This window comes from Littorina saxatilis, linkage group LG9 (genome assembly GCF_037325665.1).
Source record: "Littorina saxatilis isolate snail1 linkage group LG9, US_GU_Lsax_2.0, whole genome shotgun sequence".
Classification (NCBI taxonomy): domain Eukaryota; kingdom Metazoa; phylum Mollusca; class Gastropoda; order Littorinimorpha; family Littorinidae; genus Littorina; species Littorina saxatilis.
Window position 1 is genome coordinate 54,153,033 of NC_090253.1, and position 27,772 is coordinate 54,180,804.

The 27,772-nt window shown below is 42.6% G+C and overlaps 3 protein-coding genes across 6 annotated transcripts in view; 2 read left to right on the forward strand and 1 right to left on the reverse strand.

Moving 5' to 3' along the window:
* LOC138976484 (tripartite motif-containing protein 3-like) overlaps positions 1 to 27,772 on the forward strand; it is a gene marked incomplete in the record, with an annotated part of 395,324 nt that overhangs the window by 169,842 nt on the left and 197,710 nt on the right.
* The window catches only part of LOC138976486 (transcription intermediary factor 1-beta-like), a 49,513-nt gene continuing 23,424 nt past the window's right edge, over positions 1,684 to 27,772 (reverse strand). Inside the window, exons 1-6 of one of the 3 annotated variants that reach the window (XM_070349343.1) lie at positions 15,094 to 15,191; positions 12,991 to 13,089; positions 7,274 to 7,947; positions 6,371 to 6,740; positions 5,488 to 5,690; positions 1,684 to 3,721 (exon numbers count right to left, since the gene is read on the reverse strand). In XM_070349343.1, the coding sequence (XP_070205444.1) occupies positions 3,569 to 3,721; positions 5,488 to 5,690; positions 6,371 to 6,740; positions 7,274 to 7,939 (1,392 nt within the window). In that variant the 5' untranslated portion in view covers positions 7,940 to 7,947; positions 12,991 to 13,089; positions 15,094 to 15,191 and the 3' untranslated portion in view covers positions 1,684 to 3,568. Of the gene's footprint in view, positions 3,722 to 5,487; positions 5,691 to 6,370; positions 6,741 to 7,273; positions 7,948 to 12,990; positions 13,090 to 15,093; positions 15,192 to 27,772 lie in introns of those variants that run through there. The other 2 variants (XM_070349345.1, XM_070349346.1) reach the window with 2 other exon arrangements.
* On the forward strand, positions 15,527 to 22,643 carry LOC138976459 (uncharacterized). Of its 2 annotated transcripts, none has more exons than XM_070349310.1 (3): positions 15,527 to 15,876; positions 17,658 to 17,714; positions 21,912 to 22,643. In XM_070349310.1, exons 1-3 carry the CDS (start codon positions 15,814 to 15,816, stop codon positions 22,551 to 22,553), a joined length of 762 nt encoding a protein of 253 aa, XP_070205411.1. In that variant the 5' UTR covers positions 15,527 to 15,813; the 3' UTR covers positions 22,554 to 22,643. The 2 variants fall into 2 exon arrangements, with proteins under 2 accessions (XP_070205411.1, XP_070205412.1); XM_070349311.1 differs by having other exon boundaries at positions 15,527 to 16,437; positions 21,912 to 22,642.

Sequence of the window (27,772 nt, forward strand, 5' to 3'; positions counted from 1 at the left end):
GTTGTTACTTTATTTGATGTTTTGTCATCGCGTTGTGTTATTCTATTCCCTAGTGCAATGCAAACCTATCCCTAGTCTACTGCTAACTCTTTTTTTCCCTAAGATTCTGACTTGACTGGTCAATGAATAAACTCAACAGTAACAGAACAAGAATTCAATCAATCTGAACGTCAATCAGACATAGAGGGAGCCAACACGTCAGTTGTATATTTCTAACAATGTTTATTCTACAAAAGGTTAAGTGACCACCATGTATTTTATACATCAATACAAAATACATAGCATACAAATTCCAAGTGCCGGCACACGCTTTCAAACAAGTAACAGTGTTAATCAAAAGGCACCTAATCTCCCAACCCGAGTGTACTAACTACGTGGAGGTCTTGCAGCCCGGCGCCTATTGCAGCCCGGCGCTTAACTAACTATGGTTGATCCCGTACAGGATATATTTGTTCGCTAACTAACTATGGTTTGGATGAATACAATTCCGGAAGGATGCTACTTATTTGTTTGGCTACACATGGAAGAACAGGCTAAGAGTTTATTGCAATTCAGAATTGCTGTCTAAGACTTCTAAATACTACTTTAATCGTTGTGAAATTGAGGCCGCAGCCCTATTTCTCCAACGACAATTTTGGCACCAATTACAAAGTGCTCCTCCTATTTAGGAACGGTACAATGCGAAGTCCAACCCGACTGCTATGGGCTCAACAAGCGCACTTACGTCCTCTAGTTTAAATCCCACATAACTAGCTATGTTTTTCGGACCTAACCAGTCCGATTCAGTTTATTTTTTTAATTTTTTTTTAAAACTATCTACGATGATTTTTCTCCTATCTCGCTTTTGGATCTTTCGGAACCAGACAGTTTGACCAGCCCGAAATGATGTGGATCATCCTTTGAAACTAAGTCTAGCTCCTACTCTGCCTATTTAATGAAAGAGAATCTCAAGATTCTTTACTGCTAGCAATCCGTCCTACTCTAATAAATTTATCTGCAAAACATAACCTTAAACCCAAATCCTAAAAGCTCTAAATCCTAATCACCAACGAGATTCTGCATCCTAAGTGTGTTATACCCCCCCCCCCCCCACCTGCATAGCAACACAGGAATACTGTAGGGGTGCCTCGCATTGGCTAAAATGGCTACAATGGCCGACTCTCTCGCGAACTCGTCCGCAGCAACAATATAGGCCCTCTTTAGCTCTCGCTTCTTCACAATTACGATGTCCGCAGACATCGTTTCATTAACATTTCGACATATTTACTTCCATTACAATATTATTCTCTTCTTGAGAACTTTATTTACACGCTAGATCACTATTTCTATCCATTCTGATCATCAGACCGTTGAACGCTAGAACACACTTACGACGATCGCCAGGCCGATCGTATATTCTACCGAGCATTGAAACGGGTCATTAACGACCCGAGAATACATTTATGCTAACTTTTCCTCCTATTTTGGATGTCTTGCTTATCAACTAACGATATAATAACTAACGATATAATAACAGGTTTATTAACTTTTGCCCTTTGAACCATCTTGAACTAACGAAACGTGACGGCCATTGCCGATAACGAAACTACGAACTCCTTACTAGAATCCTAACTAACATTATTGCTTCCGCTCTATTACATATAACAGGAAAGCTGGCACTAGCGATAACAATCCAGATTCTACTCTGAACTGTCATGGCTGTTGCAAACTTTATCGTGCTGACGGCAATCCCGTCACAATATATTCATGAGCTAGAACTGATATGGCTATGGGTTAGAAATACATTAATCGGAAAGATGTGTAGTTGGTGTTGTTGTTGTTGTAGTTGTAGTTGTAGTTGTGTGTGTGTGTGTGTGTGTGTGTGTGTGTGTGTGTGTGTGTGTGTGTGTGTGTGTGTGTGTGTGTGTGTGTGTGTGTGTGTGTGTGTGTGTGTGTGTGCGCGCGTACAGTTGCGTGCATTCAAGTGCTAGTATTTCTACGGCTGTTTATAACAGCAACACAGCGATGACGATGAGGACAGAAAATAAAACCTTTACACGAAACAATATTCATAATCAATGATAACTTATAACTGCTAATCAACTTTACACTTGTTGTTGAAAATCGTCAAAAAGCAAAACTATTGAAACTATATAGATGCTCAAGTGTATGTTTAAGAGCTACAGTACATGTAAAACAAAAGCTTAAAAGTGCAGCAGCCATTTTATATCGGGCAACGGATATGACCAAATCTGTTTAATGATTCAGCCATATCATGAGTATGTATGGAAAGCATGTCTATTCAGCTTACTGTCAGTGGCTGTTGACTCGTGCAACACGTGGCGTGAGTACAGCTTACTGTCAGTGGCTGTTGACTCGTGCAACACGTGACGTGAGTACAGCTTACTGTCAGTGGCTGTTGACTCGTGCAACACGTGACGTGAGTACAGCTCACTGTCAGTGGCTGTTGACTCGTGCAACACGTGACGTGAGTACAGCTCACTTTCCCCCCAGGGGTCAACTTGAAGAAACAAACATGTTTTGGTTATTAATGTTTATACTTGCTAATCAAGTCATATGGCACGGTATAGCAAAACATGATGGAATGACGTGGCAGATGGTTGGATCTACATTTGTATGCACACTTAGAGCGGGTTTTCTGCGTTGCTGCTGCTGGAATTAGCAAAAACAACGGTGTCGTTATTCCAAGGTTTTTTGGTGCAGATGTTTTAAACTCTCAAAAATCCTAAACCAGTGACGTCACAAGGTGGTAAATCCCACAGTATGTTAGGAGGCTTAACGTGCACCTAAAGCCCATCTTTGAGGTTGTCGAAGGCGTTAACAAAGTCAACAAGTATAGATATGGAGTTCCGTGTGACACCATCAATCCCTTCTAGGAAGGCTGCTCTGCTGAGGACTTGACACGGGTGGACGATGACGTGAAGAATGATCACGCAAGAATCGTTCCAGTCTGTAACTAGACCAACGGCCTCGTCATGGGTGAGTGGGCAGGCTGATATCTATATATCTGAATCAATGCCAATCACCCCTGGTGTATGCCACAGAGGACCCACAGTGGGTGACACCCAGCTCCATACAGACAACTCACACTCTCTACGGCTATCCAAGAAAAACAGAACCGATTTTGGATCCAAAAAAGGCTCCAACGCCTTCAGTCCAGTCTTCTAAACAGGAATAGTGAGATAATTACAGCCAGGGGAGGTTACACCCTCTGCCGACAGTAAACAAAGCGCTGGGGCAGACACATTGCACGTGAAAACAAAGACACATGATTATTCTTTGTGCGTGCCAAACACTATTGAGCTTCGCCATGCCGTTAAGGTTCTGTGGCCTGTTCTTTATGGATACAAAACAAATTATTTTTTAACATAACTGTCCGAAATCTGTACTCGAACACACACACACACACACACACACACACACACACACACACACACACACACACACACACACACGCACACACGCACACACACACACACACACTTTATTCACTACATGCAGAAGGATACTGAGATACTACAATCAGTACAATACAGTGCACGGGGAGAGGTGGGGGTGACGAAGGCTGTCACAGCAGGTCCAGCTGATACTGGCCATTATATCCCATCCAGCAACAGTGTTCAAGTCCACCATCCCACTGCACGTCCACCAGGCCTTGTGGATCCCAGCCCCACTGTGCTGCTAGTCTTGACGGGAAGGCTGTCACTGTGCCTTTCTTGTCCTGCACACAGTACACACTGGTCACTGCTTGTGTGTGTGTGTGTGTGTGTGTGTGTGTGTGTGTATGCGTGCGTGTGTGCCTGTTTCTTCGTGCTTGTGTGTGTGTGTGTGTGTGTGTGTGTGTGTGTGTGTGTGTGTGTGTGTGTGTGTGTGTGTGTGTGTGTGTGTGTGTGTGTGTGTGTGTGTGGGAGTGTGTGTGTTGGTTGAACCTCTGTCTTCATGCGTGTTGACATGCACACGTGCGTGTGTAAGTGTGTTTCTCTTTTTTTTTCAGCGTCTCTTCTTACTTTGTGTTCGGAATCAAGTTTATAGCAATTGTTACAGAACAGAAACAGTAAGTTGCGCCTGGAGCACCAGCGCAACCGGAACAATGATCCCATCAGCATCCTTTCAGTGACAACTCCGACTAAGTTCGTCTTCTTCTTTTTGGCGTTCGCAGAGGTTACACGATCAGTCCAGCACTGGTGATAAATGTTGTCGTTTTCTATAACTCCTGTCGACTGCCGTATAGTTTGGTCTGCAAGGGAGTTGGTGACGGCCACACTTCTTTTTATATTTAGTCAAGTTTTGACTAAATATTTTAACATCGAGGGGGAATCGAAACGAGGGTCGTGGTGTATGTGTGTGTGTGTGTGTGTGTGTGTGTGTGTGTGCGTGCGTGCGTGCGTGCGTGCGTGCGTGCGTGCGTGTAGAGCGATTCAGACCAAACTACTGGGCCGATCTTTATGAAATTTTACATGAGAGTTCCTGGGATTGATATCCCCGAACGTTTTTTTTTCCTTTTTTCGATAAATGTCTTTGATGACGTCATATCCGGCTTTTCGTGAAAGTTGAGGCGGCACTGTCACGCCCTCATTTTTCAACCAAATTGGTTGAAATTTTGGTCAAGTAATCTTCGACGAAGCCCGGACTTCGGTATTGCATTTCAGCTTGGTGGCTTAAAAATTAATTAATGACTCTGGTCATTAAAAATCTGAAAATTGTAAAAAAAAATATAAATTTATCAAACGATCCAAATTTACGTTCATCTTATTCTCCATCATTTTCTGATTCCAAAAACATATAAATATGTTATATTTGGATTAAAAACAAGCTCTGAAAATTAAATATATAAAAATTATTATCAAAATTAAATTGTCGAAATCAATTTAAAAACACTTTCATCTTATTCCTTGTCGGTTCCTGATTCCAAAAACATATAGATATGATATGTTTGGATTAAAAACAAGCTCAGAAAGTTAAAACAAAGAGAGGTACAGAAAAGCGTGCTATCCTTCTTAGCGCAACTACTACCCCGCTCTTCTTGTCAATTTCACTACCTTTGCCATGAGCGGTGGACTGACGATGCTACGAGTATACGGTCTTGCTGAAAAATGGCATTGCGTTCAGTTTCATTCTGTGAGTTCGACAGCTACTTGACTAAATATTGTATTTTCGCCTTACGCGACTTGTTGTTCCTCATCTAGTAAGGGACATCGCTGTAAGATGTGTTCCGCTGTTTGGTCTTCTTGACCGCAGGCACAGGTTGGTGATGGCGCCAGCTTGAACTTTCGGTTCATGTGAGCATTGAGCCTGTTGTGGCCAGTACGCAGCCTGATGAGGTTGACTTGCTGCTCTCTGGACATTGTATGGTAGTCATCTCTGTTTGTCCTTGGCCTCATCAATGCCTTGATGATTGTCTTCTGCTCACTAAAGCTGACACTGTTCTCCGACTGAGTGACAGGGATGGTGAAAACTGTCAGACAGGAGAGGGACACGCAGTCTTACCTTAGAGCCCATGACAGAAAGCCAGTCCGGTCCCGGTTTGACCCGGTCCCCTACTTTCAGTACTTTGGCCAGCGCCACATGTCTGGGTTTGTATTTGTATGCAGTCCGTGGTGTTGTTGCTGATGTCGCTGTAGGTGTGGCTGGTGATGGCTGTGTAGGCTGCTGTAAGGTTGTCGGTGTTGTGGCGGGCTTTGTCAGCTGACCTGTAGACAGATTTTAATCGTTGAAACATTGTTGGATGACTTGTTAATTAAGTCAGCATTTTAGAATGTCGATCTGGCAATCAAGTTAAATATGATACAGTAATACGTTGTTTCATTTTAGAGGTGCTTGTCACCAGGTATTACAATGTATTGTTTCACGGCATGAGAGACTTAAACCGACCCTTCCCTGCATCTTTCGTAACATGTCTCTGAATGCCTGTGTGCCTCTACAAGCAGTTAGTTAGTTAGTTAGTTGACTGTTGCTTTTAGGGTCCAGCGGACTGTTTAGGCCAAATCAGGACCCCTCTACAAGCAGTGTGAGACAGAATAACGCCTCGTCCCAGACACAGACAGACAACTGAAGAGCGTGAGATGACACCACCACACAGGTGTACCATGTATCATCTTTTTGTGTCCTTCCTGTCCAACACTAAATTTATGTTGATTACTCATCGGTATGTAAGCAACATGTTCGCTAACTCCCTATATAGGAACCTTCTACCTCTTGCTATTAATTTGATTCAATGTCAACACTTTTCAGAGAGTAGGCCGAGAACAACACAGAGAATACGATGGATGCTGAATCAGTCTCCCATGACCCTCTGTGTTCTGGAGACAAGAACCAACAACAAACAACCAACACTTGTTGTCAGAAAAGGTGTACAGAAAATGTGACGTACCCAGAGAGGCAATGTCAGCCCTGAGTTGATCCAGTTTCTGGACGTTCAAGGTCAAGTCTTTGACCTCCATCTTGCGTGCCGTTCCGGTCTGTGACTCCAGGTCGTCGAGGCGTGACGTCAGACCTTTCATCATCCCCAGCAGAGACCCTCCAGACGCTGACTGCACCACATTTCCTACGCTGGCTGCGTTCAGTGCTAAGGCCGCCCGCCATTTCTCCAGCTCCGCCAGTGACGTCATGACGGCGTCTTCCTCAGCCTGGATCAGCGTGTTGACCTCCTGACGTCGCTTCTTCAAGCACTGCTCAAGGTCATCGAACATGTCATTGGCCTTTTTACGCATGGCCTTGAAAGTGTCCGTGACCTCTTGGATCTAAAACACAGGAACACTGATCACTCTGTGAAGTGGACTTCTAAATGTCGTTTTTAAAATGTCGAACTTTTTGAGCGAACGACGAAGAAGAAGAAGAAGAAAACGAATTTCGCACTGAAAAATCGTTAAATCCTTACACATGTAGTTACGACAATTTGTTTTTTTTAACGTCCAGACAAATCATTTAAGCATGCAACAAGATATGCATTCACCATACCATCCATTTCCCCCCGATTTTTATCATCCATCCAAAAAGTCATGCGAATTCAGTCAGATAGGATTTAAGTCTGTTTGTTTTTACGTCAAGATAAATCATTCAAGCATGCATAATGCCATTCACCATACCATGCATTTCCCCCTGATTTGTATCATCCAATGAGACTCATAACGTCATGTAAATTCAGTCAGAAACGATTTAAATCTGCTTTCATGGTACAATTTAACAAATGAAGCACAAGGATAGAAATTAAGAAACATTGAGAGAAAAAAAGTCTGATAACACAACAGCATTAATATGAAAGGATTACACCAACCTCCGTTGCCAATGCTGTCGCTCTGTCCCTCAGTCTCTGTGCCTGTTGTTCCAGTTCTCTTCTCTTCTCTGTCACCACGTCTGGGATGGCCTTCACCTCTGCACAGCTGCGGTGATTGGCTGTCGCACACAACATGCAAATGAGCTCCTGGTGGGTGGAGCAATACAGCTCAGCTGGCCTATCATCGTGCACGTTACAAGTTGCGCGGTTTATTTGAGCCAACTGCTGCGGACTGAGTTTATCTAAGTCTTCAATGACGTGTTTCCTGGTTGAGGGTATGTTCTTGTGAACCTTGATGCAAGCTTTGCAGATCTTGACGTCACACTGCAAGCAGAATGACGTGGCAGCAGAGTTGTTATCACACAGCATGCAGACATGCTGACCGCTGAGCACTTTGTGACTGTCCACTAGAGCCATGGTGGCCAGGTCAGTGGGCAGGTCATTGACCAGAGTGTCAAGGTCACGCTGACCTCGGCTGGTGGAGGGCAGGATGGGGGCCCGGCAGAGCGGACAGCCTCCCTTGACCCCTGCCTTCTGCAGCCACGACACGACGCACTTTTTGCACGCTAGGTGTGTACACGGCAGTATCTTTGGCTCTTTATAGCCGTCATGGCAGACAGGGCATTCTGGTAGCTCACTGCTACTGGTGGCTGAAGCGGCGGCCATGATGACTTCTGTGAACACACACACACACACACACACACACACAAACACACACACACGCACACACACACACACACACAAACACACACATACACACACACACACACATAAACACACACACACACAAACACACACACTGACACACACATACACACACATATTCACACACACACACACACATACACACTGACACACACATACACATGCACGCATACATACACACACACACACACACACACACACACACACACACACACACACACACACACACACAGTATATACAGATTAATGACATTTGCTGAAATTCAGTAGACGTGGTCTTATCACAACACTCCATTCCTGTAGCAGTGTGCGCTGAAGTCACACTGTGACCACCGTCTTGAAACAACGGTTACAACCCGTGATTGCTTTATCTTCATCGTGAACACTGCCTCAGGCTGTACGTTTGGCATAGTAATGGTTTCTTTTGACTGACAACACAAGATAAATGGAGACAGGGGCGGATTAGGGGGGTGATTGCAGGGGTTCCGGACCCGGCTGTAAAAAAAAAAAATTAATACTCACTTTAAAAGAAATACTGAGTGGCTGCTGACACCAGTTGATCATGTTTAAAATCAAGGATAAGCCATAAATTGTTCATAAAATAGCTAAAACTCTTCAGCTTCAGAGGCTTTGCCCCCCAGACCCCCCAACGGGGCCATGCCCCTGTACCCCACAAGGGGTATACCCCTGGACCCCACCCCAGGTTGTAACCCCCCCCCCCCCGCCCCCCCCCCCCCCCCTGGCTTAACTGCTCCGCCCCCGGGAGAGACTGGGGGGAGGGGGACAGAGGCAAAAAAAACCAAACTTTTATACTCCCTCCTCATCCTGCTTGCATAACGAGTGAAGGAGAATCAATTGCCATCCGTGTGAACACCTAACCTGCTAGTTGGACACACCATACGAAACAGGGAAAAGTTTTTACACAATTCAAGGGAGAGAATTGTGTGCATCAATGGAGCGCAAGTAATTATTCTTTCCCTTGTCTCTGTCTCTGTCTCTCTCTCTCTCTCTCTCTCTCTCTCTCTCTCTCTCTCTCTCTCTCTCTCTCTCTCTCTCTCTCTCCCTCCCCCCTCCCTCCCTCCTCCCTCCCTCCCTCCCTCCCTTCACCCATTGCACACCGGTTCGACCGAAGCTAAGTGAAGAATAAACTCCTGTTGTGCAGCGGGTTAAAGTATTCCCTCATACCTCGGAGATATACCTTCAGTCGCTCGCAGCGACGTCACGTGACGGAAAGAACGTTATCACACCATTGAAATGACATTCTTTCCGTCCCCTATAGGCGACGAAATAGGTCAAATTTTGTTCACTTTTTAGTGGAAAATGCTTCGACGCCGGAGCGGGTACTGGACCCAGTGCCGTTCTAGTGCAAGTGCACTACAAAGGCAATGCACCCAGTGCCGATAAGCGACAGCATTTTCTTCCACCATCTAAAATGTCACGTGACGTCGCTGCGAGCGAGTGAAGATATATCTCCGAGGTATGAGGGAATACTTTATCCCGCTGCACAACAGGAGTTTATTTTTCACTTCTCTTCGGTCGTAGCGGTGTGTAATACCTCCTCTCTCTCTCTCTCTCTCTCTCTCTCTGACTCTGTCTCTCACTCTCTCTCTCACTCTCTCTCACTCTGTCTCTCTCACTCTGTCTCTCTCACTCTGTCTCTCTCTCTCTCTCTCTCTCCGTCTCTCTCTCTCTCTCTCTCTCTCTCTCTCTCTCTCTCTCTCTCTCTCTCTCTCTCTCTCTCTCTCTCTCTCTCTCTCTCTCTCTCTCTCTCTCTCTCTCTCTCTCTCTCTCTCTCTCTCTCTCTCTCTCTCTCTCTCTCTCTCTCTCTCTCTCTCTCTCTCTCTCTCTCTCTCTCTCTCTCTCTCTCTCTCTCTCTCTCTCTCTCTCTCTCTCTCTCTCTCTCTCTCTCTCTCTCTCTCTCTCTCTCTCTCTCTCTCTCTCTCTCTCTCTCTCTCTCTCTCTCTCTCTCTCTCTCTCTCTCTCTCTCTCTCTCTGTTTAAACAACTTTCAGCTGAGCATTTGACAGCAATCCATCTGTTTCTCAAGGATTTGTTACCAGTGAGTAGCTGGTCTATGGTATCACATCTTACACTGCACTACTGTGTGACCCAAAACAGCAAGTAGAAACGTGGCACCCTGTAACGGAATAATTCAAATCAAATTATAAAACTAGGTTAAGTGTATTTTTGAATTTGTGTGTGAAAATAAGTAACTTTTATCTCTATCCTTATTTTTTCTACTATGTTTTTGTACTTTGTTAAATAGCTAAGTCTATGTATGGCAGCTTTGTTAAAAATGGCTGCCAGTGTATTACACATACAAGATATTTGCATGATACCTTCTTTGTGTGAACACACACTCACAGTCACACTACAGGCCCATGCCAATATAAAGGAAGGTTTTTCAAGATGTGTGCTCGGTTCATATAAAGTCAAGTCTCAAACTGACCTTTCATTCACTGTCAGCATCTTTAAATAATATTGTGACAGGTGGTTCTTTTGTGTCAACACCATCCGCAGACGTCGTGAAATGCAATCAAAAAGTTGTTTCATGTACCACACACGTCGTGAAATGCAATCAAAAAGTTGTTTTATGTACCACAGACGTCCTGAAATGCAATCAAAAAGTTGTTTTATGTACCACAAACGTCGTGAAATGCAATCAAAAAGTTGTTTTATGTACCACAGACGTCGTGAAATGCAATCAAAAAGTTGTTTTATGTACCACACACGTCGTGAAATGCAATCAAACAGTTGTTTTATGTACCACAGACGTCATGAAATGCAATCAAAAAAGGGGGGGGGGGGGGTCTTGAAGTAGGGGGTCTTAACAGGGGGGTTCCACGGTACCGACATATCAACTGACGCACTGTCTTTTTGTAGTGTCCAATGTTGCGCACCAAAACTTCAACGACCAGACGGTTGAATCTGCTGTGAAAGTGTTTCAGCATACTTCTGAGATTTCGTTTTTCCTTCAAAAACGGTTAGCGATCTCACCCAATCACACAGTAAACAATCGCAGACCACGATTTTCAGATCCCGGTATCGCCTTCTGTTATTTTTCATGGCGTCGACAAGGTTGTCTGCTTTTCTTACCGGTATCGCCTTCTGTTATTTTTCATGGCGTCGACAAGGTTGTCTGCTTTTCTTACCGGTATCGCCTTCTGTTATTTTTCATGGCGTCGACAAGGTTGTCTACTTTTCTTACCGGTATCGCCTTCTGTTATTTTTCATGGCGTCGACAAGGTTGTCTACTTTTCTTACCGGTATCGCCTTCTGTTATTTTTCATGGCGTCCACAAGGTTGTCTACTTTTCTTACCGGTATCGCCTTCTGTTATTTTTCATGGCGTCGACAAGGTTGTCTGCTTTTCTTACCGGTATCGCCTTCTGTTATTTTTTATGGCGTCGACAAGGTTGTCTGCTTTTCTTACCGGTATCGCCTTCTGTTATTTTTCATGGCGTCGACAAGGTTGTCTACTTTTCTTACCGGTATCGCCTTCTGTTATTTTTCATGGCGTCCACAAGGTTGTCTACTTTTCTTACCGGTATCGCCTTCTGTTATTTTTCATGGCGTCCACAAGGTTGTCTACTTTTCTTACCGGTATCGCCTTCTGTTATTTTTCATGGCGTCCACAAGGTTGTCTACTTTTCTTACCGGTATCGCCTTCTGTTATTTTTCATGGCGTCCACAAAGTTGTCTACTTTTCTTACCGGTATCGCCTTCTGTTATTTTTCATGACGTCCACAAGGTTGTCTACTTTTCTTACCGGTATCGCCTTCTGTTATTTTTCATGGCGTCGACAAGGTTGTCTACTTTTCTTACCGGTATCGCCTTCTGTTATTGTTCATGGCGTCGACAAGGTTGTCTACTTTTCTTACCGGTATCGCCTTCTGTTATTGTTCATGGCGTCGACAAGGTTGTCTACTTTTCTTACCGGTATCGCCTTCTGTTATTGTTCATGGCGTCCACAAGGTTGTCTACTTTTCTTACCGGTATCGCCTTCTGTTATTGTTCATGGCGTCGACAAGGTTGTCTACTTTTCTTACCGGTATCGCCTTCTGTTATTTTTCATGGCGTCCACAAGGTTGTCTACTTTTCTTACCGGTATCGCCTTCTGTTATTTTTCATGGCGTCCACAAAGTTGTCTACTTTTCTTACGTTCTGTTCTCCGCTTACTCGAAATGTGTCCACATTCCTACTGACCACAGAAATGTGTCCACATTCCTACTGACCACAGAAATGTGTCCACATTCCTACTGACCACAGAAATGTGTCCACATTCCTACTGACCACAGAAATGTGTCCACATTCCTACTGACCACAGAAATGTGTCCACATTCCTACTAACCACAGAAATGTGTCCACATTCCTACTGACCACAGAAATGTGTCCACATTCCTACTGACCACAGAAATGTGTCCACATTCCTACTGACCACAGAAATGTGTCCACATTCCTACTGACCACAGAAATGTGTCCACATTCCTACTGACCACAGAAATGTGTCCACATTCCTACTGACCACAGAAATGTGTCCACATTCCTACTGACCACAGAAATGTGTCCACATTCCTACTGACCACAGAAGAAATCTGGTACGATGTCCTTCAAAAAGACTCAAAATCAGCTAATTTAGACCACTACTCATATACTTTTCGCGTTTCGCCATTCCGTATCATTCCAGATCTATTTTGTCAGAAATCATAATGACTTCTGCGAGATAAAAAAAACAACCCAAAAGGCAGTTAAGCTTACTTTCGTTGACTGTTTTGCGAGAAAGAATTCGCTGTTGCATAGGCACATAAAAGCGGGTTTCTAAGCTTGCGAAAAAACAGCGCAACGCCATCTTAACTGCACCATGCAGTAGCAATATTATTCTCTCCTGACAATATCTGTGTTAGAGCAAACGCTAGGATGTAAAAGAAAAATCATATTTTGATTTACCCAGTAATTACGGTAACGAATAGCAAAGCAAAATGCTGATACAAAAATCATTAGATTATGAACTTACCTCTGTTCAAAGTATTTGCCAGTACATTCGTCTGTTCGACCCGGTTCTGTGACAGTTACAGCTGTTGCCTTCTAGACTCAAAGCTGTCCGTGCCGAGGCCTGAAACACAAACAGCTTCATGTCAAACTTATAAAACTGAAAACATCAACACGATCTCGTGCTGCAGACATACCTGCTCATCAGCGTTAATGTAGTGCATGATCATCGTACTTGTAAATTATTCGTTGATAACAAAACTTACATGTTGCTAGGCTTTGGTAAATCAACTTCACTATAGTACTGCTACTGAATACTGTTCACCTTTTTGTAAAGGCTGACAGTGACAGATCAGTTCAGTGTTGTTTCCAACACAATACACAGTAACCTGCAGACACACTACTTGACTAAAATTAAAATCTAAACGCCCCCCCCCTCCCCCACGGCCTACAAAAAAAGTGTGGGAAGGGGACCACACACAGAGACAACTTACCTGAAAGCCATCTTTTAAGACAGTGTTGTCAAGTAAGCTTGTGACCCAGACAATTGTGATATATATATACATAGGCAAAGCGAGCGTGAGAAGCTAAAGTTAAAAATAGAATTGATTGAACAGAGTAAAGTTCGCGCAGCCCAAGCCCGTGCCCGCGCGGAATGGGTGGAGCAAGGAGAAAAGAACGCGAAGAATTAAACGGACAGTATACAGTGTCATTCTGGGGAGGTGGTAACTAACCATCGTGACATTCTTGACACGCAAAATAATTCTTTTTTTATTAAAGATTTGTACCCCCCAAAAAGTACTCAATGAAAATATAGATCAAAAGGCAGATCAGTTTGTGTCTGATGTAACTATGACTACATTACACATTTCAGATTGTCAGAGAAAGGAGTGTGAAGGGTTGATACTTGAGGACGAAGCCCTCGCTGCACTGAAACAAATGAAATCAGGATCGGCCCCTGGGGTTGATGGTATCACTGTCGAATTTGTAAAAAAAATGTCAACCCGCATTCGAACATTGATGGTTGCGTCTTTTAATGCAAGTTATAAAGACGGACAATTGTCTTCCACGCAGCGCGAAGCTGTCATTATACCCTAATACATAAAGGGAAGGATTTACCGAGAAATAATTTGAAGAACTGGAGACCCATTTTTTGTACAAACAGTGAATATTATAAGTTGATAGCCAAGTGTTTAGTTATAAGATTAGAAAGCGGTATGGTGATATTGTTCAGAAAGATCAAGTTGGATATATTAAAGGCAGAAGAGAGTCAACCATATTTAAGGTTGATTGGTGATGTAATCAACCTGGTATATTGGTCGCAATTGACTGCGTTCAAGGTACGGTAGTAAATCGAACGATATTATATTAATAGCCTTTCAAAAGTTCGGTTTTGGGCCAGAATTTGTTCAATGGGTGCAAGTGCTAATAGTACGAAACGGGGAAAAGATATATATCCCACAATTCAAGGGAGAGAATTATGTGCATCAATGGAGTTCTTACAAGTAATTCATTCTTTCCCTAGTTATCTCTTCCCCCCCCCTCCCCCCTCCCCCTCCCCCCTCGCTCTCTTTCTCTCTCTCTCACACTCTCTCTCTCCGTAAAACTTCTTTCAGCTGAGCATTTGACAGCAATCCTTCTGTTTCTCAAGGACTTGTTACCAATGAGTAGCTGGTGGATCGAAAAACAGACCGTGTGCCTGTGGTATCAAATATAACACACACAGATCCACTGCACTAGTGTGTGACCCAAAACAGAAAGTAGAGACGTGTCACCTTGTAACGGAATAATCCAAATCAGATACACACATATATAAAGAACTAAGTTATCGGTCTCTCTTTATTTATAGTCAGCCAACGACTTTGAGGCCGCAGTGTTATGATCCAGAATCTTCACTTTGATGAAGGCGGCAGTCTAAAGAAAGAAGAAGGATAACGTTGTCAATGTACGACCTACTTTCAGTTCCACTTCGCTGTGCAGCATTCACAACAGCGACACACAATGGATGACAGTAGATCGACACACACACACAGTGACACACACACCTGACAGCAGATATGAACCATACAGCGAACAACCAGTTTCTACAGTATTCACAGCGTAGTGTAACACGCTTCTCGACACATACCTGTTTCTGTGGCTGTCTACAGATCACAACGTTGAAGGCAGGACTCTTTTCTGATGAGAGTTGTCAACACGGAAATGAATCGGTAGTGTCGTTCAAAGCAGAGATACTGTTCAAAGTGTGTCAATCAAGAACCGTAACCACTGTCTTTCTTATCAAGAGTTACCCCGGTGTATTTTCGGTTCTGTCTAAAAGTGAAAGTAGGAATTGAAGCTAAAATACATGCGGCAGTTAGAGACTGGCGATGAAGGAGTTTATGCGTGTTTGTGTTTGTGTGTGTGTGTGTGTGTGAGTGTGTGTGTGTGTGTGTGTGTGTGTGTATGTGTGTGTGTGTGTGTGTGTATGTGTGTGTGTGTATGTATGTGTGTGTATGTGTGTGTGTGTGTGTGTGTGTATGTGTGTGTGGGTGTGTGTATGTGTGTTTGTGTGAGCCCCGTTAAGCTGCCTTTTGCAAGTTTACACACCCTCATTAGGATGCCGGGTCGGTATATCCTGCCGGCAGCATAGGGAAATATTGTCAAAAGCCGTATAAAACGGTCAATAAATACCCCCAAATTAAGTTTCGTTTCGTTTTACGTCAGGCAGGAAAATGGAGGTAAAATGTCACGGATGCATGTTTTTTACACACCTCTTGCGTAATAGGTGACCGCGCATACACGGTAAAATTCCTCACACAAGTTCACACACAAGTTCGGCGCGCCAAAACTTCAGTTGACACTGAAAATGGACACCGCAGGGAGAGAGCGGCGGCAAGAGCAGCGAAGCCGATGTGACCGAAAGAGGCCGGTATGTTTAATTTGGATGATTAATGTTTATAATATACGAAAGCATGATATAGTCTACATATATTTTGTTGACATATAATTTTGAAGTAGTTGTAAATTACGTTGGTTTGTAAAGAAGTCTTGTTTTTTTTATCATGACGTCACAGCGATGTTGTCGCGTAACCGGAAGTTTGTTGAAATCGTAAAACTTGACTCAACGAGCTGACGACGTCCATCGTCGAGTGAATGAGTTTATCAATCGAAAGACCCAGTTTTACTTAGTTTTACATTTGTTAAATTGAAATGAAAACTTTGAGGAACAAATTGAAAGAAGATGACTGATGGATAGCACACGGCGTGCAAAGGGCAAGTAACTGAGTCAAGCAAACCTGCAAAGATGGCCGCAAGGGAGATCGCCTGAAATCGTTCAAGGCTGTCAAACTCTGATTGTTTTAGTGTCCTTCGCTTTGTCTGATCACCTCGAAACCAACTGAACTTGAAAGGATACAGGTTGGGCTTTCACCGCAACCCTAAAGTAATCGTCTGAGTGCTGTTGTTTGAAAAATAACCAGATCAAAATACGGTAGGTGCGTGGAAGTGAGAGAAAAAATTCGTGGGTGAATAATATTCCTCACACATACAGTCGGGACATAGGTTATTAGTGCTACATGAGTTATCATGCTAATGCACTTTTCGGGTTGCAATTTGTTCTGCCTAAGATTTTCATTGGTGACGAAATTTAATTCAGAAGTGGTTAGAGTTAGACTAGATCTGTTGTAAAAATCCAGGACGTTATCAACTGATCATGGTTTCGACTTCTATTCAGCGAAAATGGCGCATTTCTACAAAGGCACCTTTTCAGAATCTTTGACAGCTTCACTTACGCTGCAGACACACATTTGAAAACCATACATGTTGTCGTCTGCTACTTCATAATCTGTCTCATTGGGGAAGTGCCTCATTTTGATTGAAAACTAGGGCATTGTCTTTAGCAATATCGCAAAGCCAGCAATACGGCTGATATCGGTTGTGTGTGTGTGTGTGTGGGGGGGGGGGGGGGGGGGCAACGTGCATGCTAAAGTAACTGCATGAATGAAAACATTTGCGGATTCACCATTTTGGAATAGGTTTTTCCTTTGCGGCGATTGAAAAGTGATAACTTCTACACTTTCGATGTGGTAACTTTGTGATTACTTACAGGTGTGATTTAATAATCTTTTTAACTTTAAGTGATAGCACGATAATTACATGTATACATCTAAGGGAAGTCAGCAATTGTGCGTTGAAACTGATTGATTTCACTTCTCAACATAAAAGTTGGTGTGCATGTTCCTCATTGTTTTATGTAGATCTTTATGTAACATGCTCTTGTTAACCTTCACTGTAGTTTTTGAAGGATTAGATGAATACCGTTAAAAAGTAACTGAAAATATTATTGGGTAAAACTAACTGTCTACTTGACTTCTGATCGTCCCTACGTTTAGGTTCGAACCAAGAAGTTCCCTCAAAAATACCTGGAGAAAAAAATCAGAATGATAAAACAAGTGAAAACAAAATTGTTCTGGAAGTACAGCAGGAGTGATGCCCGCCAAATTGTTTAATTCACAAAAACAAATTCCTTATATGAAATGGAAAAAAATAGATAACCAAATACTGACTTGCAATTGTATAAATTATTTGTCTTTATCTTCGTTAACAGACACAGACACTATTTTTTGGCCAAATGTGTTTGATGTTTGAAACATCAAACAATGAAATACTCACTTTCTTTTTATCTTACAGTACTTACACCTTTTTTTTCAGATGACAAGAGGGCAAGTGATGGTGGAATTGTCCCGCAAGAAGATTAAAATTTCTCATGTGAGTAAATATATACTTTTTTTTAAAGAAAATGTTGCAGGGAAATGCAGGTTCTTAAGTATTACTTGTTATGTTGGTTTTCTTATTTAATATATATGTAAAATTTAAAATTCCTCTGGTAAAAAAAATTGTTCTTTAACTGATAATTTGGTTTACGTATACACACAGAAATGTCAAGTAACACCACGATAGTATACTTTGACATCTTGACCAAAAGAGTGGGTCTGAAACTTTAGGTAGACTGAAAAGAAATATAGTGGACGCCGCTTAAAGATACACAGTCGGTTAATTCTCTCTCACAGAATCTCTCGGTCTTTAAGGCTGTACATAACAGTCATGTTGTAATTAAGCCAAACTGTAAATTACAGCCAGAATTATGGCCGCATTGATGAGCTATTAATTTATGAATACAGTGGTACTCCCGACGAACGACCCCCCCATCAGAGACCCTCTCCCTTCTCAGACCTCATTCTTGCTGACGGATTAGTTTTGCTATATAAATCACCCCCATGGCCGACTCCCCCCAGAACCCGATTTGCGACCGACTAGTTGTTACAATTTGCGACCTTGTAACGACATTTTCAAATCAAAACCTAACAAAAAATCGTAACGTTTTGCTTGAATCACTGAAAAAAGATCGCAAAAATCACTCGGCCGGAAATATAACAGACGACGCGTTTAGGTCTCGATTGCGCATGTCCGGCGTTCACAATTTTACGATCCCAACATGCCCTTTTCTTTCTTCTTCTTCTTCTTCTTCTTCTTCCATATTGTGACCACGGTCATTTAGGCTGACCATTATGTCACATTGTGGAGGGTTGCAGATTCCAAAGAGTGAAGAAAAAAAAAAGAAAAAAAAACCTAGCTAGAATCTACTGGGGGCTGGGGAGTTCCTGCACAATGCAGGAACTCGACTCCTGCGCAATGCAGGAGTCTGGGGCCTGGGGGTGTGAGAGGAGGAGGGATGAAGGGGTCTCGTTCCAGTCCCTGATTGTTCTTGGGAGGAACTTTGTTCTTTGTCCACTTCCTTTCGAAAAATCAACAAACACACGCGCGAGCATCAACGATCTTCTTCTTCAACCATGGCTTCGAACTCTCCTTCAACTTCAAACACTCAATCGCGCGGAAAGAAGAGGACATTTTTGACTCTGGAACAGAGGGTGGAAGTGGTGAAACGGAGCCGTAAGGGCGAAACAGCAATTTCGATCGCGCGGTCGTTTGAGGTAGGAAAAACTCAGATTCAATCGATCGTCAGCGACCAAGAAAACGTGGTCAATCGATGGGAGACCGGCGAAAATTGTGACCGCAAATACTCCAAGGCAAGGAAATGTATTTGAGACAATGACAAAAGGTGACGTTTTCATGTCAGTATGTCCCAAATGACATCACCAGTACATTTTTGACTCACATGCGAAGCAAAAGTGAGTCTATGTACTCACCCGAGTCGTCCGTCCGTCCGGAAAACTTTAACGTTGGATATTTCTTGGACACTATTCAGTCTATCAGTACCAAATTTGGCAAGATGGTGTATGATGACAAGGCCCCAAAAAACATACATAGCATCTTGACCTTGCTTCAAGGTCAAGGTCGCAGGGGCCATACATGTTGTCTAAAAAACAGCTATTTTTCACATTTTTCCCATTTTCTCTGAAGTTTTTGAGATTGAATACCTCACCTACATATGATATATAGGGCAAAGTAAGCCCCATCTTTTAATACCAGTTTGGTTTACCTTGCTTCAAGGTCAAGGTCACAGGAGCTCTTCAAAGTTGGATTGTATACATATTTTGAAGTGACCTTGACCCTGAACTATGGAAGATAACTGTTTCAAACTTAAAAATTATGTGGGGCACATGTTATGCTTTCATCATGAGACACATTTGGTCACATATGATCAAGGTCAAGGTCACTTTGACCCTTATGAAATGTGACCAAAATAAGGTAGTGAACCACTAAAAGTGACCATATCTCATGGTAGAAAGAGCCAATAAGCACCATTGTACTTCCTATGTCTTGAATTAACAGCTTTGTGTTGCATGACCTTGGATGACCTTGACCGTGGGTCAAGGTCACATGTATTTTGGTAGGAAAAATGTGTAAAGCAGTTCTTAGTGTATGATGTCATTGCTAGGTTTAGTTACCCTAAAGGTCGAGGTCAAGCATGTGAGTCGTATGGGCTTTGCCCTTCTTGTTCATTCTATCTAATCTGTTTTCGTTCTATTTTTTCTAATAACATGCGTTAACAATTGATTGCCAACTGGAATGGAAGAGCACAAAAAGTGTAACTTGATATGTAGTTTCTCTAGAGGGAAAAACATCTTCCACTTTCATGTCAGTGTGTCCCATGCAACATACATTTGCCAAACAGCTATGTGCAAGTAGATTATTTGTTAGTGGTATAGAAAATACTGATCAACAATTAAAGTCAGTTTTCACATTCATTTTCTACCTATTTCTTATTTGTTTATTCTGTTGGCAATGGTGAAATGTCAGCAATCGTGTGTCATTCGGGACAGTAGACATGACACCTGACCTTTTGGCACAGTCTCATTTATGGTGACCTCAACGAACGCGTTTGGAGTTGGTTTTGTGACAGGTGTATAGTCCTCTTCCAAATACTGACACCCATATGAACATAAACTCTTTTGACTCCCAAATATTTTTTTAAATACATGTACTGATGTAGAGGATACAATTAAAGTAAAAAAAAAAACAGAAAAAATACATACCTCTTGCTTTTTATTGAATTAGATTATCAAATTAATTCACCAAACCACAACTGTAATTATGCCACAACTTCGACGGACCCTGAAGGTATTTCTCTCTTTCTCTCTGTCACTGATTTTTTCTCTCTCACTGTCTTTTTCTGACCTGACCTCACCCCCCTTGTAAGACCCCCCCCCCCCCCTTTTAAGACCTAAATTTGTCAGATTTTGGGAGGTCTTACATGGGGAGTACCACTGTATTTAATTTTCACTTAGTTTGACTTGGAAACCAACTTAATAAGACCCCAGTCCCACAAAGGCGAATTTCTCCGCAGCGCATTTGTCCTTGAGTCTCTGCGAGTGCGACTGACTGTAAGTCTGCACGCTTTTTCACTGCCCAGCGTGCGCTTTTTCCAAAGAAAGAAAGCCGTTTGATGTGTCACTGTGTTGTGCTCAGTGGCTAGGGCTCGAAATTAACGGGTGCCTGGTGAATTTTGCACGGAAAGTTGGTGACGGGCACGCAAAGTTCGCGTCAAAGGTGCCCGATTTGCACGCAAAAAAATCGAAAACAATGACTTTTAGTCAACAGAAGGCACTCATAGTTCCATCAGGGCACTCAAACTTTTTCAGTAATGGGCCCGGGTTGCACTCAAGGAAAAAGGTTAATTTCTAGCCCTGGTGGCAAGTACTGTGAACAGTGACTTTAGATGCGCTTCAAAATTAAATGATAAAATATTGATTTCTCCTCATTGCAGCCATAATTGTGGCTGTAATTTACAGGTTGTCTTAATTACACAATGACTGTGACAGTCCTGAAAGCCCGGCTGATTCTGTGAGAGACACTTCAACGAATTAATCCATCCTTAATAAAGCTGCGGTTGATAAAGCCAGCCACTTTAAAAACTGAATTTTTTAGGGTCCGGAATGTCCACTATATGTTATGCTTAAGAAAAAGCCGCTTAATAAAGCCATTTTTGTAACTTTTGTGGTGAAATTTAAAGCAAAATCCTGTTTCTTAGTCACTTGAGTAAAAGTGACTCAATTGTAATCGGCCAGTACGTGTTTAGTCTGGCCAGACGGATGACGTGTCACAACCTTAAGGTTGGACTTTTCTCGGAAACTATAAAAGTGACCGAGTTCAAATTTTGTTTGATCATTACCCCCAACGCTTTAACATTAGTTTTGTTGACCCTTGTTAAGATCACTCACAGGGCAACCTCGAAGGAAAAATTGGAAATTTTATATAGATCTCTGAAACTATTCATCGGATTTGTTTCAAACTTGGTAGAATTCTTTACATCAAATTAGTAACATTAGCGTTTTACAAATTATGTCATCAAAAAAATAAGAGAGATAACTAGCCTTTCTGTTCAGTAACACAATAGCAAATCTACAGTAATAAACCTGATTGTGATTGACTAGATAAGTACAGAGCTTATTTTTCTGTTAGCTTGAAGGAAAACTCTCAACTTTTTATTCATGAAACTTTCAGGTACAGGAGAGACTTTCACTGCAGGAACGACAACAACAACACCAGTCCCAGCCAGCCTTACATGCTGCCGACTCCTTCTCCATCGCAGAGGGGGGTCGGGAAACCCCCATCTCCCCTCCGTCAGCCTTCGCCTCGTCGGCTGCCACGCCCGTCAACAAGCACAACATCTCCATCGTCGCCCAGCCCCCTCCCCTCAACCTGAGGGAGCTGCGAGTGGAAGAACAATCCAACAACACTGAAAGCGACATCAACTCTGATGTCTTGGACAGTTCTAGATCAGAGTTTGAGAGGATTTACACCGTTGCTGAAAAATATCACCATGACGTTGATGGTGGTGATGAAGATTTTGACCTTGACGCAGCCTTCATTGTGGCAGCTGCTGCTGACGACAGTCTCCTCGACAACCTTAGCAGAGGTCGTGGCGGCGACAAGGGAGATGTGTCTCCGGCTGATACGATAAAGAACAAATCTCCGGCCAGCGTGTGCTCGGCGGATTCTGTCGTTGTGCTCATGTGTCAGGAGAGAGTGACCAACACCGCTGTGACTGAAAACAGTCAAACTGCTGATAAGAAAGAGATCTTGAACGATGACCAGGTAATCCTTTTCTCTTTTCCCCCTCACTCATCAGTTATGAGTTTATAAAAAGACAAAACTGTTGTTTTTCTGGCAAGTTACTTCAATGACAAAACAGGGGTGTTCAAATACGAAACCCAGGGTTACCTAAACAACAGTTGGGAAAGACAGACACATTAAAGCTTGTAGTACCTCCAAGTCGAACATGGAGAGATAAAACTATAGTAAAAGTGACTGAGTTCAAAATTTGTTTGATCATTACCCCCAACGCTTTAACATTAGTTTTGTTGACCCTTGTTAAGATCATTCACAGGGCAACCTCGAAGGAAAAATTGGAAATGTTATATAGATCTCTGAAACTATTCATCGGATTTGTTTCAAACTTGGTAGAATTGTTCTTTACATCAAATTAGTAACATCTTTAGCGTTTTACAAATTATGTCATCAAAAAAATAAGTGAGATAACTAGCCTTTCTGTTCAGTAACACAATAGCAAATCTACAGTAATAAACCGGATTGTGATTGACTAGATAAGTACAGAGCTTATTTTTCTGTTAGCTTGAAGGAAAACTCTCAACTTTTTATTCATGAAACTTTCAGGTTCAGGAGAGATTTCACTGCAGGAAAGACAACAACACCAGTCCCAGCCAGCCTTACATGCTGCCGACTCCTTCTCCATCGCAGAGGGGGGTCGGGAAACCCCCATCTCCCCTCCGTCAGCCTTCGCCTCGTCGGCTGCCACGCCCGTCAACAAGCACAACATCTCCATCGTCGCCCAGCCCCCTCCCCTCAACCTGAGGGAGCTGCGAGTGGAAGAACAATCCAACAACACTGAAAGCGACATCAACTCTGATGTCTTGGACAGTTCTAGATCAGAGTTTGAGAGGATTTACACCGTTGCTGAAAAATATCACCATGACGTTGATGGTGGTGATGAAGATTTTGACCTTGACGCAGCCTTCATTGTGGCAGCTGCTGCTGACGACAGTCTCCTCGACAACCTTAGCAGAGGTCGTGGCGGCGACAAGGGAGATGTGTCTCCGGCTGATACGATAAAGAACAAATCTCCGGCCAGCGTGTGCTCGGCGGATTCTGTCGTTGTGCTCATGTGTCAGGAGAGAGTGACCAACACCGCTGTGACTGAAAACAGTCAAACTGCTGATAAGAAAGAGATCTTGAACGATGACCAGGTAATCCTTTTTTCTTTTCCCCCTCACTCATCAGTTATGAGTTTATAAAAAGACAAAACTGTTGTTTTTCTGGCAAGTTACTTCAATGACAAAACAGGGGTGTTCAAATACGAAACCCAGGGTTACCTAAACAACAGTTGGGAAAGACAGACACATTAAAGCTTGTAGTACCTCCAAGTCGAACATGGAGGGATAAAACTATAGTAAAAATGAATGCTAAGTCTAATATGTGGGCTGACATGTACAAATTTCACCCCTATTGTATAAAGCTTTTACTTCCATTTTTTAAAATTTGTTTTTACTTACTTTTTACTCGAATAGATTATCATAATTATATGCTTATACTGTTATAGGTAAGAAATTTCACTGCATTGCACACACCTAAGATATTGCAATGGAAGTTTTAGTCTGGGGGACAGGTCATTTCATCATTTTCCATTCTGAACCCAAATTTTAGTTGAGAGGGATCACTTATGCATTTATTTTGCTTTCTTTGAAATGGCTTTTTACATTTCTGCAGTAGATTTCATTACCCTGTGTCAGTTACAGGATTTTTCCTGTGGACTAGAATTCCCGGCAATAACACTTTCTTGCTTTTTTGCGGTGGATTACATCATTCAGGCACATGGTACCCTTCAACAAATTTGCGGATATCAGCAAAGTCTGTCCGATTGGAACCACCATTTCTTAGCCTGTTTTAGTGTTTAGTCAATTAGTGTGAAATCTTTGCAGAAAATGATGGAGAATTGTTCAAGAAGCAACTTTTCAGCGAAAGTTGCTTCCGACTTTGTACAATGCCTGAGAATTTCACAACCCTGTGGTAGTTGCAGGATTTTACGGTGGATAGAAGAGATGAAATCACTTGTCGGGGGTTGTAGCGTTGTTGGTTGGAGCGTCTGGTTGATTTGGCTGACTGTGGATCGAGCCCAGGTACCAGAATCAACTTGAGGGGAGACCAGAAGGTTTGTACCACCCTCGTGTGCTAACGCATGCAGAAAGATTAATGCACATTTTAAACTTCAAGATCCCGAGTTTCCCGCGAAAGTCTAGGGGCTCGGAAACACAAAGATATCCAGCACGCCTTCCCCTGAAGTTGGCGTCTTGCTGCCCGCGTAGCGGGGTAGGAAAAGCAGTCTGGCACGCAATACTCTCACCATAAGGCAACCCTGACACAGTAAAAAGTTCAAGAAAGAAAGAAAAAAATCATTCTACTACCCTGCATCAGTAACAGGATTTTATGGTGGATCTAGAGAAGAGATTGAATCATTTCTCTACCCTTTGTCAGTTACAGGATTTCACGGTGGATCTAGAGAAGAGCTCGGCGGGAGGCCTGGGCTTCACGGTGGTTGGGTGTGCCAGCACCACAGGGGGCCGCTAAATGAAGGCCGGGGTGCAGGATCCGGCACTTTCCGATGGACGCCTTCGCCCACGTGACAGGCTCATCCAGGTCAGCAGTTTACATATATGTCCGAAAAACCCTTACCGAGTTAACAAAGGCGAGAAAACTGTCGCCTTTCACTGATAGCCTACTGGGACGATTCGATTCTCTGTTGCGGAAAATAAATCTGCAAAGGAAGTACAAGAGATTGGACCGCGATATGTATTTGCGTTGTAGTGGAAGGCATTTAAAAACACTTGTGTTCAAGTGGGCTACAAGCATGTTGGTGCGATATAGCCGAATTCACAATATACTGGACCGCAATATAGTGGTAGTCCCCTGAACTGTTTTACGGCAACTTACCAGAGTGAGACTTAATCCTACAGAGGATATATATAGTTTGGCTGAATTGTAAAGAAGATTGAAGCTTATTGCATATTGTTTTACAGTGTTTCCCATCACGTACAATTGAGGGTATTTCACGTAATAAATTAAAAAATCACGTTATTATTGCTTGCTTGGGGGTATAAAAACAAAGAAAAATCATTTGGGGGGTATACAAACGTAAACGAATTTCAAATGAGGGCATTGACTTTCGATCTTGAGCAATGGAGAAAAAATCAGAGAGAGAGAGAAGCAGAAAATACTAGTCAAAGTTTAAAACAACAGCTTGCTTATAAATGTATTGAACAGTTAAACAAACTAAAACAATTACAGCTGTAAATTTCAGAAAGATAATTTATGAGTCACTTGAGTGGCGGGGTAAAAACAGTGTGGCATGCAAGACTCACCATAAGGTGACCCTGAGAGTAAAAAGCTCAGGAACACAGAGGTAGAAAAAGAAGAAGTTACCATCTTGTCACCGAAATAAGAATACTTTGGAAAATTAATTATGTTCATGGGAATAACTTCAATAAGGAATGATACAGAAAGAATTTGAAGCACGTGGTGAGATTGACAACGGTGCAGTTGTGTTTGAGACGATCTTAGAAATAACTCCAATTGAAAGGCATTCAGCAATTACTTGACTAACGACCCATGCTCTCTTACCTAAAATGCATGTAGCATATGTGATAAACCCCTTTCATTTATGTTTCAGGACAAAGACAGTGCCAGTTCGGACTACGATTTGTCGGACACAGACCCAACATGGATTCCCAACGATGAGTCTCAAAAGGACCATGTTTCTGACTCTGACAGTTCTGCTGTAAATGAGCAAACAATACCCTCCCCTTTTCCTTACTTATCGGTTCCACTTGAAAATCCAAATGCTCCGTCAACATTGCAACGTTGCGATATTTCTTCCACATGTCATTCTTCCTCTGACAAGCAAGAGCCTGAAATTACTGGCTTTACTGTTGATCAAAGTTCAGGAGATGGACCAAAAAAGAAGAAAAAAGATAAATCTCATTGGTGTCTTGTGTGTGGTTTGTCTACAACAAAGTTGGAAAGACATTTCAATAGTTTTCACAGAGATGAGTCCATTCTTGTTCCATTGTTTCATGCATCGAGGAAAGACAAGAAAAAAGAATTGTCAAAGATGAGAAATTTAGGGGATCATAGGCATAACCGGAAAGTTTGGGAAGAAGGCAAAGGGGAAATTGTGGTAAAGCGCAAAAGTGCCAAAGAAGAAAAGCAAGTGAAAGACTTTGTACCTTGTCCAGAGTGTTACGGTTATTTCAATTCGAAGGACATGTACCGTCATAAGTGCGTAAAACCCTGTTGCAAGTCTTCAAAAGGAAAGGTTGTTGCTGGAAGACTTCTTCTTCCTGCTGTCCCGGGGAGTAAAATCACCAGGGACCATGACGAAGAAAAGCTGCGTGAAATATTGGAACATGTGAAAAATGACCCAGTGGGCATGATTGTTAAAACAGATATAACGATTCGGGAACTTGCACTGCGAGAGACGAGGAAGAATGGGTTTGATTCCGATCGACATGCTTACATTCGAAATAAACTGAGAGAAATAGCACGCCTTGTACTTGCACTCAGGAAAGAAAGTGGCAATCAGAATGGACAGTTGATTGATTTTCTGAAACCGGACATGTTCAGTACTATTGTCCAAGCTACACGTGTACTTTGTGAATTTTCAAAAGAGTCGTCCGACTTCAAAAACCCATCAACGGCAAAGAAAATTGGCCACACTTTGAAAAGATGCACCTTGTTGATGCAAGCAAAGGCCATTGAGCAAAATGACATGCAACTGAGACAGCAGTGCAAGCACTTCATAGAAGTCTTCGATGTTCGGTGGAATGAATGGGTTTCGTCGTCAGCCGCAAGAACTCTTTACAGAAGACATCAGAACAATGTGCAGCGACTTCCACTCTCGAAAGATATACAAAAGCTCTCGTCGCACCTATCACAGGTTGCAGAGGATGCAAAAAAGGACATGAAAAACGCTTCTTCTTCTCGGGACAAAACAACAGCTCGACATTCACTTTGTAAAGCTCTACTCAGTCAAGTGATCCTCTTCAACCGCCGAAGATCTGGAGAAGTGTCCAAAATGAAAGTTCAAGATTTTGAAAACCGTCAGCTTGATACAAGTGATGACATTCTGCACAGCTTGCCTTCATTTGAACAAGCTTTGAGTAAATCATTACAAAGGGTGGAGATTATTGGCAAAACTGGCACAATCGTTCCAATTTTGCTGACAGCAAATTTGGTAGATTCTTTTGAAACACTCATTGCATCTCGTCAAGAAGCTGGCATTCCTGAAACAA

Bases quoted from the DNA above. Each gene is read 5' to 3' on its own strand.
- LOC138976459 (XM_070349310.1), top strand. From the start codon at position 15,814: ATGGACACCGCAGGGAGAGAGCGGCGGCAAGAGCAGCGAAGCCGATGT. The intron at 15,877-17,657 runs GTATGTTTAATT...CTTTTTTTTCAG, and splicing joins GATGTGACCGAAAGAGGCCG to ATGACAAGAGGGCAAGTGAT. The intron at 17,715-21,911 runs GTGAGTAAATAT...TGAAACTTTCAG, and splicing joins AGAAGATTAAAATTTCTCAT to GTACAGGAGAGACTTTCACT.